Raw genomic sequence first — 17,837 nt, forward strand, 5'->3', positions numbered from 1 at the left:
ACAAAGGTTCACCACACACACACACACACACACATACAATCATACCTACAGCCCCACTCTCCCAAAGAGGCCTTGCTGCCATCTACTTGTGTGCAGAGTTAATTTCTCAGGTATGCTTTTACTGGACTTTGTCCTTGCGGCAAGGTCTTTTTATAGCTATGGAGGTTTGTGCTACACTGCACCTTCTCTCCAATGCCTAGGAGATTGGGACTGGTGCCATATTATCGGTTGGGCTCACAATGTCTCCTCCCGGACAAAGATAATTCACTTGGAATGGAGCTTTGGGAATAGATGGACCAAGGTCTTGAAGTACACAGACTCTGGAACAAGTCCTGCCACCACTGGAATTCTGACACCCCATTTACTTGCCCTGTACTTTCTCACCGTAGACAATGAAAACTCAGAAGCACCCAGAAGGTCCTGATGTATTATGTATGTTGGCTTTGCCCAGAGTAAAAGATGCAGAAGGCACACACACACATATCAAACCCGTACTTATTTCTGAGAGCCCTACATAGTTTGAGTCCAGTTACCTGCAGAATCGCCTTCCCCAGTATAATGTGCCCCTTAGCACACAGGTCCTCTGAGTGAGTTTACTCCAGCTAGCCAGAATCTGACTGAAAACCATCACCCAGAGGAACTTTTCATTGGCCATCCCATGACACTGGTATGACCTGCCAGAAGGTCGTATGGCTAAAATGAATTATCTGAATTCAAGAAACAATTGAAGATCTATCTTTTCCCACAGACCTACTCAGTCGATTTTAACTGTAAATTTTAACTTTACACATTTTATTAGTATTGATGATAATCTTTGTTCTGTGTATTTTGATATATGTATTTTAATACAGTTGTATGATATTTTAGCTCTCTGTTTTAACCATGTTGTATACTGCCTTGAGCTGTAATAAATAAATCAATATTATTATTATTGGGTTGCTGTGAGTTTTCAGGACTGTATGGCCATGTTCCAGAAGCATTCTCTCCTGATGTTTCGCCCACATCTATGCCAGACATCCTCAGAGGCTGTGAGGTCTGTTAGAAACTAAGCAAGTGGGGTTTATGTATCTGTGGAAAGTCCAGGTTGGGAAAAGGAGCTCTTATCTGTTTGAGGCAAATGTGAATGTTGCAAATGGCCAGCTTGATTAGCATTTAATGGCCTTGCAGATTCAAAGCTGGTTGCTTCCTGAAGGAATCCTTTGTTGGGAGGTGTTAAGTGGCCCTGATTGTTTCTTGTCTAGAATTCCCATTTTCTGAATGTTGTTCTTTATTTACTGTCCTGATTTTAGAGTTTTTAAATACTGATAAGAATTCTTTCTCCCAGTGTATTATAATATCTCAGAGATTATGCGTTGAAATACAGCATCTCTTCCAGCATGCCTATGTAGACTATAAATTTTAACTTTACATTTTATTAGTGTTGATGTTTTTATCTTTGCTCTATGTATTTTAATATAAGTATTTTAATGGTATTGTGTTTTATCTGGGTGTTTAACTACCATATGTTGTACTCTGCTTCATGGTGTGAGGAGAGAAGAATAACAACATTTATTGTTGTTGTTGTTGTTGTTGTTACTACTACTGCTACTACTACAATTATTCACATCATCTGTCTGGGCTGAGGAGAGCTGCAAGTCCAGCAGTATTTGAAGGGACACAGCTTGTCCTGCCTCTGCTCTAGCAGCACCTTCTGATAAATTGTTATGTCCTTAAACAATTCCCCTTTGTTTCAATGGCTCATGCAGCAGACATCCCACTCCGTTGTGCTTCATGGCTCAAGATGACATCCCTTTCATTTCCATGAAACTGCCTGATCAATTCACCACACTGCAGGGGCCCCTCTGGGATCATGGTAAATCAGGACAGTTAAACCAACTTGAGCTGCATTTAAGTCACAGGAGAAGGATAAGGGAGTTGGACACTAAGTTGTTTTTAATGGATGTGGGGGCACACAGAATGATATTGTTATAGGATTGGATCTGATAAGAAGTTTCAATCATTTCAAGACAGCATTGCATGTGCTAAGATACCCACTCTTAAAAATGCAAGCACTCTAAAATCTGGAAGAAATTGCCCCTTTGCCATAGCCTATTCAATTATCAGGACAATTCATTCTAAAGGCAGAGATTGGGAGGGGGGGGGCGCTGCTGCTTTGAGGGCAGCGAAGAGCCAACCTCGTGATTTCAGATAAATCCTAGTGTTTACAAACAAATGCTGCAGGGCTGGTCCATTTATTCCCAAAGCTCCATGCCAGGCAAATTATTTTAAGCAGAGAGGAGGGATGGGGCATTTTGAGTTAGTACACGAGGAAAGCACATGGATGTACAGCTCTTGGGGATATAAATAGATCCTGTATCACCCTTTCACTGGCTTTCAGCCCTGATGAGCCAGCTGTGCACAATTTGGAGGGGAGGATATGGCAAAAGGGAGAAAGTCAACTCCTCTGCTATCTTTTCCTAATGAAAATGTGTGGCCACTATTTGGAGAATGAAATGGCTCCACAATTGTCCGCCACCTCTCACCTCTCTTTGTGGAGGTCAACTCTTCCTTCAGCTTTCGGACTTCAGCCTGCAGGGCTTTGTTCTCTTCCTCAGCCCCAGCACCTTTGGTGTCCAGATCAGCTACTTCCACTCCAGCCAATTTCAGTTGCTGTTCATGGGGTCAGGGAAAGGAGAAGAGAAGAAGGGCACAAAAATAAGCAGGTGCAAAAAGACCAAAAGCAGCTAACAACTTAAAAAACAATACGGTTAAGAATACAGAAATGGTAAATACTGAAATAGAATTCAACTAATTCAATTATTTAAACAATTGAATTAAATTAAAGGATAAAATTAATGAAACAATCTGTCAAAAACATATCAACTAAAACAATGAAACACTCCCTAGCCTATTTCTGTTTCAAAATCCTACCTGAACAAAGGTTTCAGTCTGCTGCCGGAACAACAACAAGGAGATACAATCTGGCCTGAGTGTGAAGGAAGTTCCAGAGCTGAGCTTAAGAAGGCCCTCTCTCGTGTTCCCATCACACCATGCTTGTGATGCTAGTGGGGCTGAGAGAAGGGCCTCTCCTGATGATTTCTCAGAGGGAAACACAGGGAGATATGATATGCCAAACAAGCTGAACCTGAACAATATAGAGTTTTCTAATCTAAACTATTGATTTAGACTATTGTTTAAAGTCTGTCCGGAAATCAAATGGCAGCCAATACAGCTATTGTAGAAAGGGGGTTTAGCCAGCCCCAGTTAACAATCTGGCCACAGCTCTTTGGACCAGATGAATACAAACATTCTTCAAAGGCATTACAGTAATCCAAAAGAAGCAGTCCTTTCAGATCAGCTTCCCAAAACCAGAACTATATGTGGCTTTTCACCAATTTGGATTCTTTATCCCTGTGAAGGTACAACACCACGGGAGTCCAGATTCCTCCAGAATTCAGAGTTGCTCTTCTCCAACTCCATGTCCTTTGGATCTGCTGGATTACAATTCCATCATTTTCTGCCAATCTGGCCCTGGGTGGATGGGAGTGGTGCAAGTTGTAAGTTCAACAGATCCATAAGGTAGGAGATTGGTATGAAGGAAGCTAGAAAGACAGGGGCCCCTTGGATAGCCATGGTTTCTAGTCCACTGGAAGACGGTATTTAAGAGCCACATGCTCCCTCTACCTTTCTGCCTGACCACCACAACCATGTCTCTTTAAATATTTCTGGACACAACCAATACAATGGAGGAGGTTACAGGCAGACAACCCTTTAGAGCAAAAGCCCAGGAAGGTGTTCGGGGAAAAGGAGAATTGCTTTGGTGGCTGGATCAATTTATATATTGTGAATATCTAGTCCCTTGTTATAACAGCTTCACTGGCTGCGAGTTGGTCTCCAGACGAAATTCAAAGCACTGATCATTAGATAAGCCAATTTTACATAAAAGAATGCCTTCCCCCATCCCAGAAAATGAAATGTCACCTTCTTCCTCCATGTTTCTTTTCCCTGCATACAGTACTGTACACCAAATTCTAATACTATTTTTTTATTTACAAGAAACCCCAAATGTTACTTGAAACAGTTATCCCTTAGCCCATACAATTTTTTTCTCCCTATCCAGTAAAAGCACCGAGTAATTCCACCCAGCGATTGAACTGCCAATTGCGGACTTAGTTTGCAGAAGAGGGTATTACTTCCAGGCAGTGCTGAATGGAAAAAGACAGAGAGAATAAAAGCAGCGGAGTGTTTTATCTTCCAGAAAGCAGAAACAACTAACACAAAGTGTGTAGGAAGGGAAAAGGGGGCAGAGTTTGTGTAAGGTTTTATCCTTAAATAAAAGGGAAGGGGTGGGAGTATTTCCTACAGCATAGTTGCTCTTCTATGAGGAGCAGCCATGACTGGAAGCACTGGTATGGGAGACAGCACCAAGGAGGAATCTTAACATTAGTGATGCTATGTATAGAAAAACTGTTATACAAGCTCTACGTAAGAGAGGTGAGCATGCCTGTGGCAAGTCGTGCCAGTGAGTGTTTATATCCTTTGTTCTCCTTTTCCAGTTTTTTTTTTCTCTCTCCCTCCCTGTCCTTTTCCCTGTGACAAACAGGCAAGCTGTATGCGTTAACAGGATGGCGAATTTCATTCACTCACAGCATAAATACCATCTACACCCCTCCAGTCTTTTAAAAAAAGTCATCCTGTTACAGAGGTTGCAACAAATTCTTGAAACTTCTTCTAGATAGGTAACATTCAAAAGCAAGTCTCACTCTGCAAAGATACATGAACATGTTTTGGATGGGAAATGTTCCAAAGAATGTGGGATTTGATCAAAGGCCCGTTTAGTCCTATCCACTGTTCCAAAGTGGCAAATTAGATACCCCAGCGGGAAGAATGTGAGCAGGACATAAGTCAAATTGTACCCTCCTGCTCATTTCCCACTTGCAATTTCGATTCAGAGGCATGTGACCTCTGACAGTGGACAGAAAAGAGAGCCATCAGGACTTGTGGTGGTTCACAACCTTTTCTTCAGAAACCCATCTAATTCCCTTTTAAAGCTGTCCCATTCAGTAACATCACTCTAACTCTAAAATCTCACTAGGAGCTTTGTGAAGACCAGCTTAAAAGCACGGACTGTATTATTTGCTTTGTGATAAGCCATTGTTCCAGCCCTCCAAGGTGGCTAGATCTCGAAGCCATACTAGTCTGTTTATCAACACAGAGCTAAAGAAGCTAAAGACTTGAAAGGAAAAGAAAAAAACAAGGGCCCTTTTGTTGTGCTTTCCTACCTCATTACTTTATATACCACACATGAGTCCCCGAGCAGAAGTTGGCATAATTAAAAGAAGATTCATTTGTAGAAGGGTGATGACATTCTGATACTTACTAGAATGCATAGTGATCACCAATCAAGCCAGCTTTAAAGAACACAGGAATCAGAATCCAACATTCAGAAGACAATGTGCATAACTGGTTTTAGCAATCTCTTGCTGAGCAAAAAGATTAGACCCCCCTCCATCAACTGATTCAAGAGTCACAAACACTAATGAAGCTACTATGTATACAGAAAAACCATAAAGCGTGAAGTCAGATCTAGCCTTCAATGAACGAGAGACTATGACAAGAAATCCAACATTCTATGGAAACAAAGAAGTGAAAGGTTTCCCATGATGCATGACACTATGATAAAGCTGAGTAAAGAAGACCTGCAAAACCACTCCTGAGTAAACTTCAAACAAGGACTCCCTTTCAAGCAACAGCTGACCTTAGGACCAGTGTTCGGAAATGCTGCTCCTCTGAAATACAGCTTTTATAAATCCCCACAACTAGCATGCCCAATGGCCATGGAGGCAGGAGAGGGTAGGTCCAGAAATTGTAGTTCAACAGGTACATTTTCCAAGTTCTGCTTAGAACCTTGGGGATGAAGACTCATCTAGGTAAGCTTGTTGTGCTTCAAGCCCTCCTTCACAACACAGGTCTAAGCAAACAAAGGATGGGCAAGTCAAGCTGAACTGTATAGCAAAATAAATTGAGCCCTCCATTTGCATGATGCCTGCTCTGTTCACCATGGGAAAACCTGACTACAAAGCTCTATGCCATCCATACACCTTCTACTATCACTGATCTGGAACCAAGCCAATACATTCCATTGTAATTTTGATCATCTGATAGTTTCAAACTAGATTGTATTGTGGAAAAGGTGGATTCTTAAGTAAATAAATACATAAAATCTGCACCAAGGAAAGATCCTCAACCCTCACACTCCTCAACCCCACAAAATTAAATCAGGTCTAGATGGTGGAAGGTTTCACACAGTCAGAGAAAAAAGAGAAAAAGTCCTTCCCATGGATAACATTCTCCAGATGACGCTACGTGACTCCGGTGATAGATGGGGCTGGGAGTTTGGTTGTTGGACTAAGACTAGAAATACAGGGTTCAAATTCCCATTCATTTACAGAGACCTACCAGGAGACCTTGAGCAAATCAGACTCCCTTGATTTCGGAAAAGGCAGTGGTAAAACGTTTCTGAAGAAAACCTACCAAGATAACTCTGTGACAGGGTGGCCACAGGGTCACCATAAGTCAGGAACAACTTGAGGACACAAAGCAATGGGTAGAATTCCACCCGTTGGACTACCACTTTAATCTGTTTTAATGCTTGGTCAACAAAGAGCATTTAAGTATAATCTCAAGGATTACGTAACAGTGAAGACACAAGACCTGTCCTCTTCAACCATGAGAATCTACAATTAGAACCTACTGCAAATATAGCCAGCATGATATGGGGCATTGGAACCACAGAAACTATCTAGTCCAATCCCTTGCTATGCTATTATTAACACCGGCATCCCATTTAACAATTCTCAGAACATCTCAACCTTACAGAGAACACATATGCTTGCTAGTTTCAGTATTTAATTTCCTCCATGTAGATTGGGGGGGGGGGGGGGGGCTTTCTTGCCAGCAGAGATATTGTTCATGTGAGCTGATTCCCTGAATCCTTAAAACACATTCTTTTACGCTGTGATTTCTGCACAGTGATAAGAAATCTGCGGCTTTGTGTAAATTTCAGGGCCAGTCTAAAGAGCAACTGATTGTTTATTAGAACAGAATCCTAATTTTATTATTCAGGTTGAATCCCCCCTTTCAGTGCAAATGAAGATTCTGTTATTGTTCCTGTTGTATGCCTTCAAGTTTATTTATTTATTTATTATATAGTAGTATCTCATTTATCCAACCGTTGCTCATCCAACATTCTGTATTATCCAATCCAGTCTACCTTTTAGTAGTCAATGTTTTTGTAGTCAATGTTTTCAATACATTGCGACATTTTGGTGCTAAATTCATAAATACAGTAATTACTACATAACATTACCATGTATTGAACTGCTTTTCTGTCAATTTGTTGTAAAACATGATGTTTTGTGCTTAATTTGTAAAATCATAACATAATTTGACGTTTAATAGGCTTTTCCTTAATCCCTCCTTATTATCCAACATTTCAGCTTATCCAACGTTCTGCTGGCCTGTTTAGATTTGATAAGCGAGACTGTACTGTATTTATACTCTGCTCTACTCACCCCAAAGGGGACTCAACACACCATACATTTCTAATTTATGGCAACCAAAAGGCAAACTTGGAATTTTAATATCAAAATTTGTTCAGATATGTGCCTTTTGCTTCCTTGGATGAGTAACATACTCAGTCACCCAGTTGTTTCTATGACCAAGCAAGGATTTGATCCATAGTCTCCATAGTTATAGTTCAATGATCAAATCACTATACTACACTGGCTCTCTTCAGTTAGACATTACCAAATCATTCTTTTTATCTTTTATTGTGTATGCTGTGAGGATAAGTGAATGCAATTAAGTCTAGTTAATGATGATCCCATGATCATCATAAAAAGACTGGTTGGTTGAACTGAAGCATTATCAGAAAGGGAAGTGGTAATACTCTTATGTCCTTGAACAATGTGTGTCTTTTTTTAAAAAAAAACTTGCTGTTCTGCTTATGGTTACAGCTTGGAGAGATATCCAACCACCTCTGCCATTCAGCAGGTCAAGGCTATCTGCTAATGTGCCACTTTTAATTAACTTGACTCCATAAACATTCTTCCCTATTTGAAACCATGTGCTTGTAGCAACCTGAGATGTGGGGTCTGACTGCCCTCTCGAGGCTGATGCACACAGTGTTTGAGAAGGCGAAGGGCTTTAAGAAGCAGCTGTGAGCAAACAGACCAATGTGAAAAGTCTCCTCTCTTTCTCCACCCCCATCCACCCCCTATTCTTTAAATAGACCTTATGCAACATTTGTTTGAGTTTTTATATAAAAAAATCCAGGAATTTCCATGATCCAGGTTGTTGGCTTTTCCCATTATGGAAGAGAGAAAGTGGGGCTGACACACAGAGGAAGACTGCAACCAGACAAAATACATAGAGGGAGGGATGGGGAGGAGAAGGAAACTGGACCCAGATCATACAGCTCTAATACAGCCTCAAGACATCCCAGTGTAATCCCCTAACCTATGGGCAATTTCCTTCTGTTTTGCCCATCAAGAAGCAGAAGACTGGTCCCTTCTAAAGAAAGAAACCTAGAAATGTCAGGATTTGGCAGCCACTCCCTGCTTGTGTACTAGAGGCCTCAGCAGCAACAGATTCCCAGAAATCCCAACACACTTGGGAAGGCCAATGTGATTTATTTTGGCCAGGCTGTATTTTTCACATTTGCACTGTCCACGTGAGCTCAATAATCTCAGCGTTCACTTAAACCTTGAAAAGACAATAGCCATAGAGACTATCTGAACATTTAATAAGCCTTTGCTTAGCAAAATCTTCAAGGAAATCAGGGGTAAGGAGGAATGTTGATGTGAATCAGGCTTTTTAGCATCCAAGCCTTTCAAATATTTCTCTTCCAGGGGCAAGCAGGCCTCAGGTTTTCAGGCTGCCCCCTTTCACTCTCAGCCAGGGGAATTGCTACCCAAAATAACCAAATGCCATGCACATTAATAGGGTTATTGTTTTTACTGCTTCAAAATATCCCGTGGGTAAGCTCAATCCCCCCCCCCACTATTTTTATGCACGTACTACAGAATCCTCTTTGCCATTGCTGCTAACACATTCAAGTTGCAAGCCACACAGCAATCAATACAATGTCAACATTCGAGAAACCAAAGAGCAGCAGGTGGGACTGATTCAGCTACCCAGATGCTGCTGAACTGGGGCCCCTATTATTGCTCATTGTGGACTGCATTGGTTGGTGATATTGGGAGTTGCAGTCCAACATCATCTGGAGGGCTGCTTATTATTTTCCTGCTCCATTCCTGCAACCAGATCATTGCCACAGCCTGGAAAAATTGCTTTATTGTACTACCTCTCTTAGAATTTCTTACCCAGTATGCCCACTGATTAATCTGGCTGGGGGAATCTGAAGCTATAGCCCCAAGAACAAAAACAAAAGCTGCATGCAAAGACTTGCTGTTCCTGTCCGTCTACACTCAGTGGAGGAAGGCAAGTCCACAATGCACCCCATAATTAGAAACATAGAAGTAGGAGGAACCATGGCTCAGCAATAGGAACCTTTGATACAGTCTTATAAATATATTAGCTTTGGATAGCAGGGGTAACACCCCTGTAATATTTCTTTTGCTGTCTATGCCCCTGTTTGGAATACTTCATCTCATTTTCTATCTCTGACACCTGGATTTTGAAAAAATTGGTTTTTTGTAGACACAAGGAGTGCTGGGAAAGCTTCAGTGAAGACACCCTTTTCTAATGATAACTCTTCCAGGAGTGAAGTTCCCTTCCTAGGGGTAGATTTATCTCACTTCCTGTTGCCTCACCCCTGTTCTTAACTATGATTTGTATGTAAGTTGGATGTTTGGAACCCAAGGACTGCTTGTATAAGTCAGAAAACAATATGCCTCAGCCATAAGACAATCAGAAAGCACTAACTAGAACCATTTTTGAGGAATGTCGTGGTTTTTTAGGTGCCTTCAAGTCAACGCCAGCTTTGGTGACAATTTAATAGGGTTTTCTTGTCAAAATTTCTTCAGAGTTTGTTTGTTTTTTTGCCATTGCCTTCTTCTTAGGATGAGGAGTGTGACATGACTAAGGTCCTATAATTCTTTTCCATATTGCAGCATTTGAGGATCTGAACCCTGGTCTGTGGGACTCCTAATCCAACACTGAAACCACTACTGCATGCTAGCTCTATAATGTTTTACTTGTGCTAGATCTTGGAGAAGTCATATTTTGAACTTGGCCAGTAACTATGCAGGGAAAAGATGGAGTGAGTAGTGAGGGCAAAGACAGCATAGAAAGGAATCTCCGAAGCCCTGAAGATGGGGTAGAAAGATTCTGGGGTTATAGCCCTAAAAAAGAGCACCTCCTCCAGCTCCGATTTATTTGCACAACCTCAAGTCTCTTGCTAAGGAGAACAGGAATCGCAACGCCAGCTATGCTATGCTTGACATTCGCTAGTACAGCAAATTAGAAGAGTCAAATAATCCACAAGAGTATTCCTGGAAACCACACGGCATCACTGTATGGTTAACCTGGTAAGGTTACTGCCATAAAAGGGGAGCTAGTGTATAGAGTGACAAACAAGTTCTTAGCCTTATAAGATTACAACTCCAACTAATAAATAAAGGCAACCATAAATCACAGTTCAGGGTAGGAAGAACAGGACTTGGCCAATGGAATTGTCCACAAGGGTTTTTCATCTATTTCCACCAGCACAGCAGAGGCCTACAAGCTAGGGTGTTGCAAGCCACTTTCAAAACTCAAGGAGCTTAAAAGTAGTTTGTAAAACAGTGTACAGAGAGATACAGAGTGTTAGACAAACTCTTAGCTTTACAGGAGAGCATCATCAACAAATAAAGGCATCCATATAGGAGGACTCTGAAATCTGCGATATATCTTTGAATGTCAAAATCTGGCTGGTCCATGCCATAATAGAAAGCTGATGGGAAGAGAAGCAACTCGTTCAAAATACGGCACTGGAGAAGAGTTCTGCTGATACTATGGACTATCATAAAGACAAATGGGTGGATCTTAAGAGAAAATAAGCCAGAACTCTCCATAGAAGTCAAAATGGCTAAATGGAGGGCACTGTATTTTGGATATGTATAATTCGAAAAGACAATACATCTTGGCATAATGAAAGGCAGTAGAAAAAGGGAGAAGACCACATTATAACAATTAAAGCCTTAGCAGGGCTATTAATGACAGAGTAACTTGAAGATTTCTCATTCAAAGAGTCACAATAGGTGAAAAGCAAATTAAGGCCAATTAACAAAGACAATACTTGATCAAAGTAAAAAAAAAAAAAAAGCAGATGGTTCACCTTAAGGAACTTCCTAAAATTTCAAATAAAAAAAAACATCCAGTACCTTGAGCCACCTCTTAGGAATACAAATTTAAATTTTGGTTTTCCAAGAATCTCGGCATGTATCTGCAACTTATTTTTAAAAGCACATTAAAAGACTGGCTCCCAACTCTGGCAACCACAGTTTCCTCTCCTGATTTCTTTCACAGATTGAGAATCTACATTTGGATGAGAACTCCCAGATACATCTACAGACTGAAAACATTGACCTGCATGCTTAAACTCTTCTGGTTATTTTGGGACTATTGACATGATTAGTGCAATGAAACAATTTACTTGTTTTTTACAACAGTTAACTCAAAAATTCTTCTCTTTGGTAACACAATCCCCCAATCTGTTTGTATTGGTTTAAAACAAAACAACCATTGATCAAAAACATCAAAAAGGACCAGTTTCTAGTCCTCTTGATGTGAACCATCGGCTACACTCCCAATGTGTGTTACAATTTGTTAACTGAGGAACTGTTTAACAAGGTTTTCTTTCTACTCCATTTTCCCCCTATACTCATTGTAACTTCTTTCTTTCTGCTTGTTATGTCCCGCATTGCCAAGCAGCCACATCTTTCCCTCTATCCATATTTTCCCACCCAAAGAAAACGTGACAAAGATATATGTGAGTACACTAGCAGGGCCATATTTGTGCAAGATCTTTTAGCACAGAACACAAAATTGCTCACCAACCTGGTCTAACTAAAAATGTGTTAGGACAAAACAAACAATCTAATAATCCTTTTTAAGTTTGCTTCCTTTGTACCCAGCAAGAAATGGAAAAGAGGTGTATCCTTCCGGATGTTTTTGAATTTCTAAAATCAGAATCCCTGGCCAGCATATCAATGGCTAGGAATTAAGAAAATTGCAGTCCTACATATGGAGGCCCATCCCTACAACAAAATGTTAGTTGCAAGGCATCCTCATGCTAAATTTCTTCAGCAAAGGAAACTCAACATCCTCAATCCCATTTCAGGTTTATAATATAATGTATACATCAGTATGCAGAGAACGTCAGACATCATGGGGTTATAATTAGAATATAATATCACAAGATCTAGTTTGCAGAGAGCCTGAGTGTAGTTGGGATGGGAGTTTCAGAGAAGCCACATTTCTTGTAATTACACATACACCTAATTTTGCATGTGGATGAATACATCTTAATATCTATACAAGGAAGGAAGGGTTTCCTGTACACCTTCCTTTATAGAAAAACATTATCCACTTAAATGCCAACAAGAAGCTAGTGTAGGGAGTTGTCAAGATGTCAGCACTTTATCCCCATCCCTGGTCCTATTGTCCTACATTTTGCACAATCCTTGCCCTCTCCCTTACAACTTATTTAGCCACTTCTTGTTCTGATGTTCATGGATGTATTTTATGATGTTTTACTCTGTGGTTTCAATTGTCTTTAATTTACTGTTGTTATGTATTGTATTGTATTGTATTGTATTTTATTTTATATATATTTGTTTTGGGCTTAGTTCCCCATGTAAGCCACCCTGAGTCCCCTCGGGGAGATGGAGGCGGGTTATAAAAATAAGGTTGTTGTTGTTCAAGATGCTACTCTTCTACAGCATCCTTACTCAACCTGGTTGCCTCCAAATGATGCCTTGCCACTAACCATGTTAGCTGGAACTGATGTGATCTCCATCAAGAGGGCATGGGTTGTGGAAGACTGTTCTTGACAGTAGAAACATGTGATGTCCCAAAACCACCATTGACCTCACAAGATTAGAGGCAGAAGGACTACATTCCTCTCTCTGAAGCCCTCCATTCCTCAGCACCATTACCTTCTTCAGTTTGTCATTCTCCTCCATGTACTTCTTGGCTGCATCACTGGCTCCTTCGGCCTGCTTCTTGAAAGCTTCGTTAGAGGCCAAGATGGTGGCATGCTGGGAGATCAGGGTGACTAGGCGTCTCAGCAAGCTGTGAAGAAACACAAAAGCTATGACACTGAGAGCACTAAAAGCAGGTCCAGAGCCATCAGAGCTACTTCTCTGCAGCCACCCCATCATCATTCCCTCCCACAACTACTGAACTATTCTCATTGTCCCTGCACTTTAACATGGACTAACCCTTTGAAGCTTAAAACCCATGGCTGTTTGCCTTGGCACGACCTTGAGCTTATGTGCCTTCCCATTGTCTGTGATTTATGATGTTTTCATTCATTTCTTAAGCAAAAAATATTCAGAAGTGGGTTTTGTCAAGTCGCTTGTCAATGTATGGCAAACCCATGATTTTCATAGGCAAGGAATGTGCAGAAATTGTTTTGTCAGCTCCTTCCCCTGAAATATAACTGAGAGTACCCGATATGATATTCAGTGGCAAGCTTTCAAGGTCAGATGGGATCTGGTGCTTTAAGAATATTTAAGTCCACTTGGCACCACTAGAGAGCATAAATACAGATCAACACGGCCATGTAAAGCAAAGCTCCCAACCTACACATAGCATTGAGCTGGGATAGGCAGCCCCCATTCTTCTCTTTCTCCATTTCAAAAAGGGTAGCTACACTTCCCAGAGGCAAGGGACCAAACACCACAGAGGAAGAGACAAAAAAGCAGCACTCTTCCCCCAGACATGCACCTTCCTGCTGCACAGCAAGGCTTATGCAACTATCCACTCGAATGCTTGCTCATTTTCCCCCAAAGGAAAAACTGCCACTTCTTGGAGCTCCCAGAAGAGACATGCTGTGCCAAAGTGGCAGCAGGAAATAAGCAAGAGCTTCACCCACAGACTCCACTTTTTCCTGTGATCAGCCACACCAATGGGGTGCCCGCCATCACTGACAACCTGCTTGGTAGCCATAAACCAACATGGTCAAGAGAAAAAGAGCAACTGCACAGGGTGTCAACACAGCTTGGTGCAGCTTCCTTTGACTCACTTAAGAGATAGTTGCTGGCTCAAGTCAGTGAGACTATCAGCTTAGTTTTACTGATTCCTGTAGTAGTGTATCAGCTCGATCTCCTGCACGCAACCCTTGCCCAAACTGAACACCAAACAGGAGGCTTCACAATTATCGTCTGGCCAAAATGGGAGTCACAGTACTATATAATTGTATAATGTGAAAGCGACTGAAGAAAGGGGGAAAGCAGGGGGGGGGGAAGAACCTATCTGATGCCAGAGTCATCTTGGGAAGATCCAACATCCATCTTTGCAGTACTTAAAAAGATACTGAACACAGACGTGGCAGTCTCAGGTCCAAAAGATAGAACATCCTGTACTTGGTGGCTAGGTATTCAGAAATGGACATTATGGCTCGACTCCCTTTCCCAGTCCCAGCTGCAGTATCTTGCGGCTGACTTTTGTATGCATCACTGTGTCCAGACTGCTGATTTACAACCCATGGGTATTGTTTGCTCGGTTTGTCTGCTGCCTCTGCTCCCGCCAGCCAGGAGCAGCTGGCAATTCAACATAAGAGCTGGAGAGGCAGCCACCAGAGTAGACAGTGAGACCCTCCCAGTGCCAGGAGGGAAGGACACAATTGTCTCATTCAGTTGTGCTGAGGAAAGTTGCCACCAGTGGCGAGAATTGCCAAAATGGATAACGAACATGAGAGCTCCTTTATAGTGGGAAGAAAGTTTTACACTTAGGACTCTCATTTGTTTTTTGCTGTGAAATCCAAATACATGTGGGCACGCAAAGCTCATGGGGCATATGCACCCATCTGGTATCTGTGGCCTTTGCTGCCCCTCATTTGCTGCTGCTAAGATCTCAACCGTGAAATTTGGCAACAGCACTTCAGGAATTTTTTAAAAGAACAATAAAAAGGTACAGAAACTACAAGATCCCCTATTCTAAAATATGAAAAGGGTACATTCTGTCTTAAACATTAATATGTTCCTGGATCACAAAGAAGTGCCAGCATTGCTGCTGGATTTCTACAGCAGTATTTTGGACCCTGGTAGGATCTCTAGCATCATCAAAATGCCCCCGACAGATGGCCATCCAGCTCTGTTTAAAAGCTCCAAAAAAGGAGCCTCCACCAGACTCCAAGGCAGAGTTCCACAGTTGGAAAGCTCCTATGGTCAGGAATTTCTTCCTAATGTTCAGGTGGAATCTCCTTTCCTGGAATTTGAACCCATTTTCCGAGTCCTAGTCTCCAGAGCAGCAGAAAACAAGCCTGCTCCCTCATTCCTTGTGCCACTGGGGCATATTTCACCAGATTTTTCATCCCACATGCTGTTTTAGACCCAGGAGAAGCCTGTTTGGAAAACACAAAATGATTAGAAATATGCCTTTCCATGGCCTAAAACAGCTGACAGGAGCAATAAAAATGAAATGAAATTTCCAGGACTCCCAAAAGTGGGGTTAATTTGTCTTGAAATGTATTCAAGGTGGTCCAGGGGCCATAAAACAACGTTGAGTGCACTTTTGTTGCCTCTGTTCTAGTTCTTTATGAGCTCTGAGGTTGCCTAAACCCCCATAGATGAGAAAGAAAACCTGCCTTTCACCAAGAGGCAAGAAAAGATTACACTGGTCTGCCACCTTGTGGTAGCACAGGTCAGCTTGTTCCTGTAGCAACATCATTTTAAGTTTGTTTTTATATTTTTAAAAATTGGGAAAACCAAATTTTTCAGACTGTTATGCTACTAGCATTTCTGGGGATTCCTTCAATTAAAAACCCCAAACATGTCCCACATCATACTAGTAAGGCAAACAGAGATTAAGGCCGGAACCTTTAAAAGGCTAAGCTGGACATCTGTTGATTTTTGATGTCAAAATCGAGTGACACCCAAAAGAAAAGGCATTATTCCTTTAATGTGTTGCTTTGACATTTAATAAATCAGAACAAGCTGTTCATCTGCCTCCCTGAAAAGCAGCATCACAGTGCCAGGAATGCAGACACACTCTAAATCAAAGGTGATCAAGGAGTGAATGCCTCCCCTTAAAGCAGTGGTTTCTAAACTCTGATCCTCTAGATATTTTGGATCTCAACTTCCAGAAGTCAAGAAGCATAGTAAATGTTCAAGGGTTATGGGAGTTGCTTTCAAAAACACCTGGAGGCCCAAAGGTTGAAAATAATGGAAACAGAGACAAAATAGAACTTTTACTATAAATGTGGTATGCTATACATTGCTGTGTCACACATTTTCAGAGGCAAATCATTTATGATGACCGGGAGCCATGAGGGAACCAACATCACCATAGTCAAACTGCTAAAAGTAAGAAATTGTACGAGACAGCCACCAATGCCCTATGATCAGTTCACGCAACATCACAGCAAAGCCTGTGACACCTCATGTTCCCACCATGTGTAGTAAACAGATGATTTAGAACACACATATCAAATGCAAAGCCTATGGGCCAAATCCAATCTGCCGTGTCTTTTTATGTGTCTTACGAGGCTTTCAATGCTAGGACATAATGGTTACATTTCTGCAATCTTATAATTACAAATGGCCCATTGAAGGCTGATGTAGCCCTCGGTGAAAATTAGTTTTGACACCCCTGATCTACAACATGTCAACATTTTTTCCGTGGCTTCAGAACATAATGGGCATAGGCTCCTGATACACAAAGAACATCAGCGTCATCTAAAGATCCCAGAGAAATAGCAGATCCTTCTAAATGCAAAGATATGCTTTGGAAGCATATGGACATTTATCCCCAGGGAGACCCTAATAGCAGGAGAAGCTGTTGAGTAAGATTCTCAGAGTTTGGAGGAAATATTTCAAGGCTCTGCAAAGCTCTTTGTCACTCCCTCAGAACTAACAAAATACAGATGGTAAACATGCTCAGCCTTCACTGTTTACAGTTCACAGTATTCAGTTTGCCTTTTCTATTATTAGTTTTGTTCTTTACAACCCACCCTCTTAGGGAGTTTTCCCAACCGAGACAACTTCATGATACACAGATATAGTATTTAAAAGTGCACACAATTTATTTGTCTTTTCAAAAGAATAAAGAACGCCTAGGCCCATGCTGTACATAAAGCATTGCTGAAGAACCAGTTGCACAATTTATAATATGCTCTGTCTGCAGCTATCGCATAATTCAGGATCACTGGGCCAAACGTTCATTTTATGCAATTCATCAACCCAACAACAAATGTATTTTTGGATCAAATTGAAGAGAATCAAACCCCTGGAGACCTCAAAAGCCAGATATGTGGCCTCACTCCATCAGAAGATATTATTATCTGTTTGTTTATAATTTAAGGGGTAAATAGTTTGGGAGTGAGACAAAAAAGTTTTGATGGGCGCAGACCACAGTGAATCCCTGTAGGAAATGGCTCAAACCTACAGAAGTTCCCCAAAACAGATTCAAGAGAATTGGACAAGGGGAGATGACCAGATCTGCCTAAATTAGAGGTGTGGAAATTTCGGCCCTCCAGATGTTTCCGACTTTATCCCTCAAAATCCATACCCAACAGGGGAGTGGAAAGGCATTATGGGAATTTTGAGGTCTAGATACTGTTCTCTACCAAGCAGAGCATAGGGGTCTCCTGCAATGGAAGGCCAAGGATACTCCCTAGGGAACTTCAT

General features: G+C 41.4%; 1 protein-coding gene across 1 annotated transcript in view; it reads right to left on the reverse strand.

Moving 5' to 3' along the window:
* Window positions 1–17,837, reverse strand: part of bcap31 (B cell receptor associated protein 31) — a 47,115-nt gene that overhangs the window by 13,462 nt on the left and 15,816 nt on the right. The window contains exons 5-6 of the mRNA XM_003216891.4: window positions 13,143–13,278; window positions 2,523–2,649 (exon numbers count right to left, since the gene is read on the reverse strand). Coding sequence (XP_003216939.1) covers window positions 2,523–2,649; window positions 13,143–13,278 — 263 coding nt within the window. The remainder of the gene's footprint in view (window positions 1–2,522; window positions 2,650–13,142; window positions 13,279–17,837) is intronic.

Source organism: Anolis carolinensis, chromosome 2 (genome assembly GCF_035594765.1).
Source record: "Anolis carolinensis isolate JA03-04 chromosome 2, rAnoCar3.1.pri, whole genome shotgun sequence".
Lineage (NCBI taxonomy): Eukaryota > Metazoa > Chordata > Lepidosauria > Squamata > Dactyloidae > Anolis > Anolis carolinensis.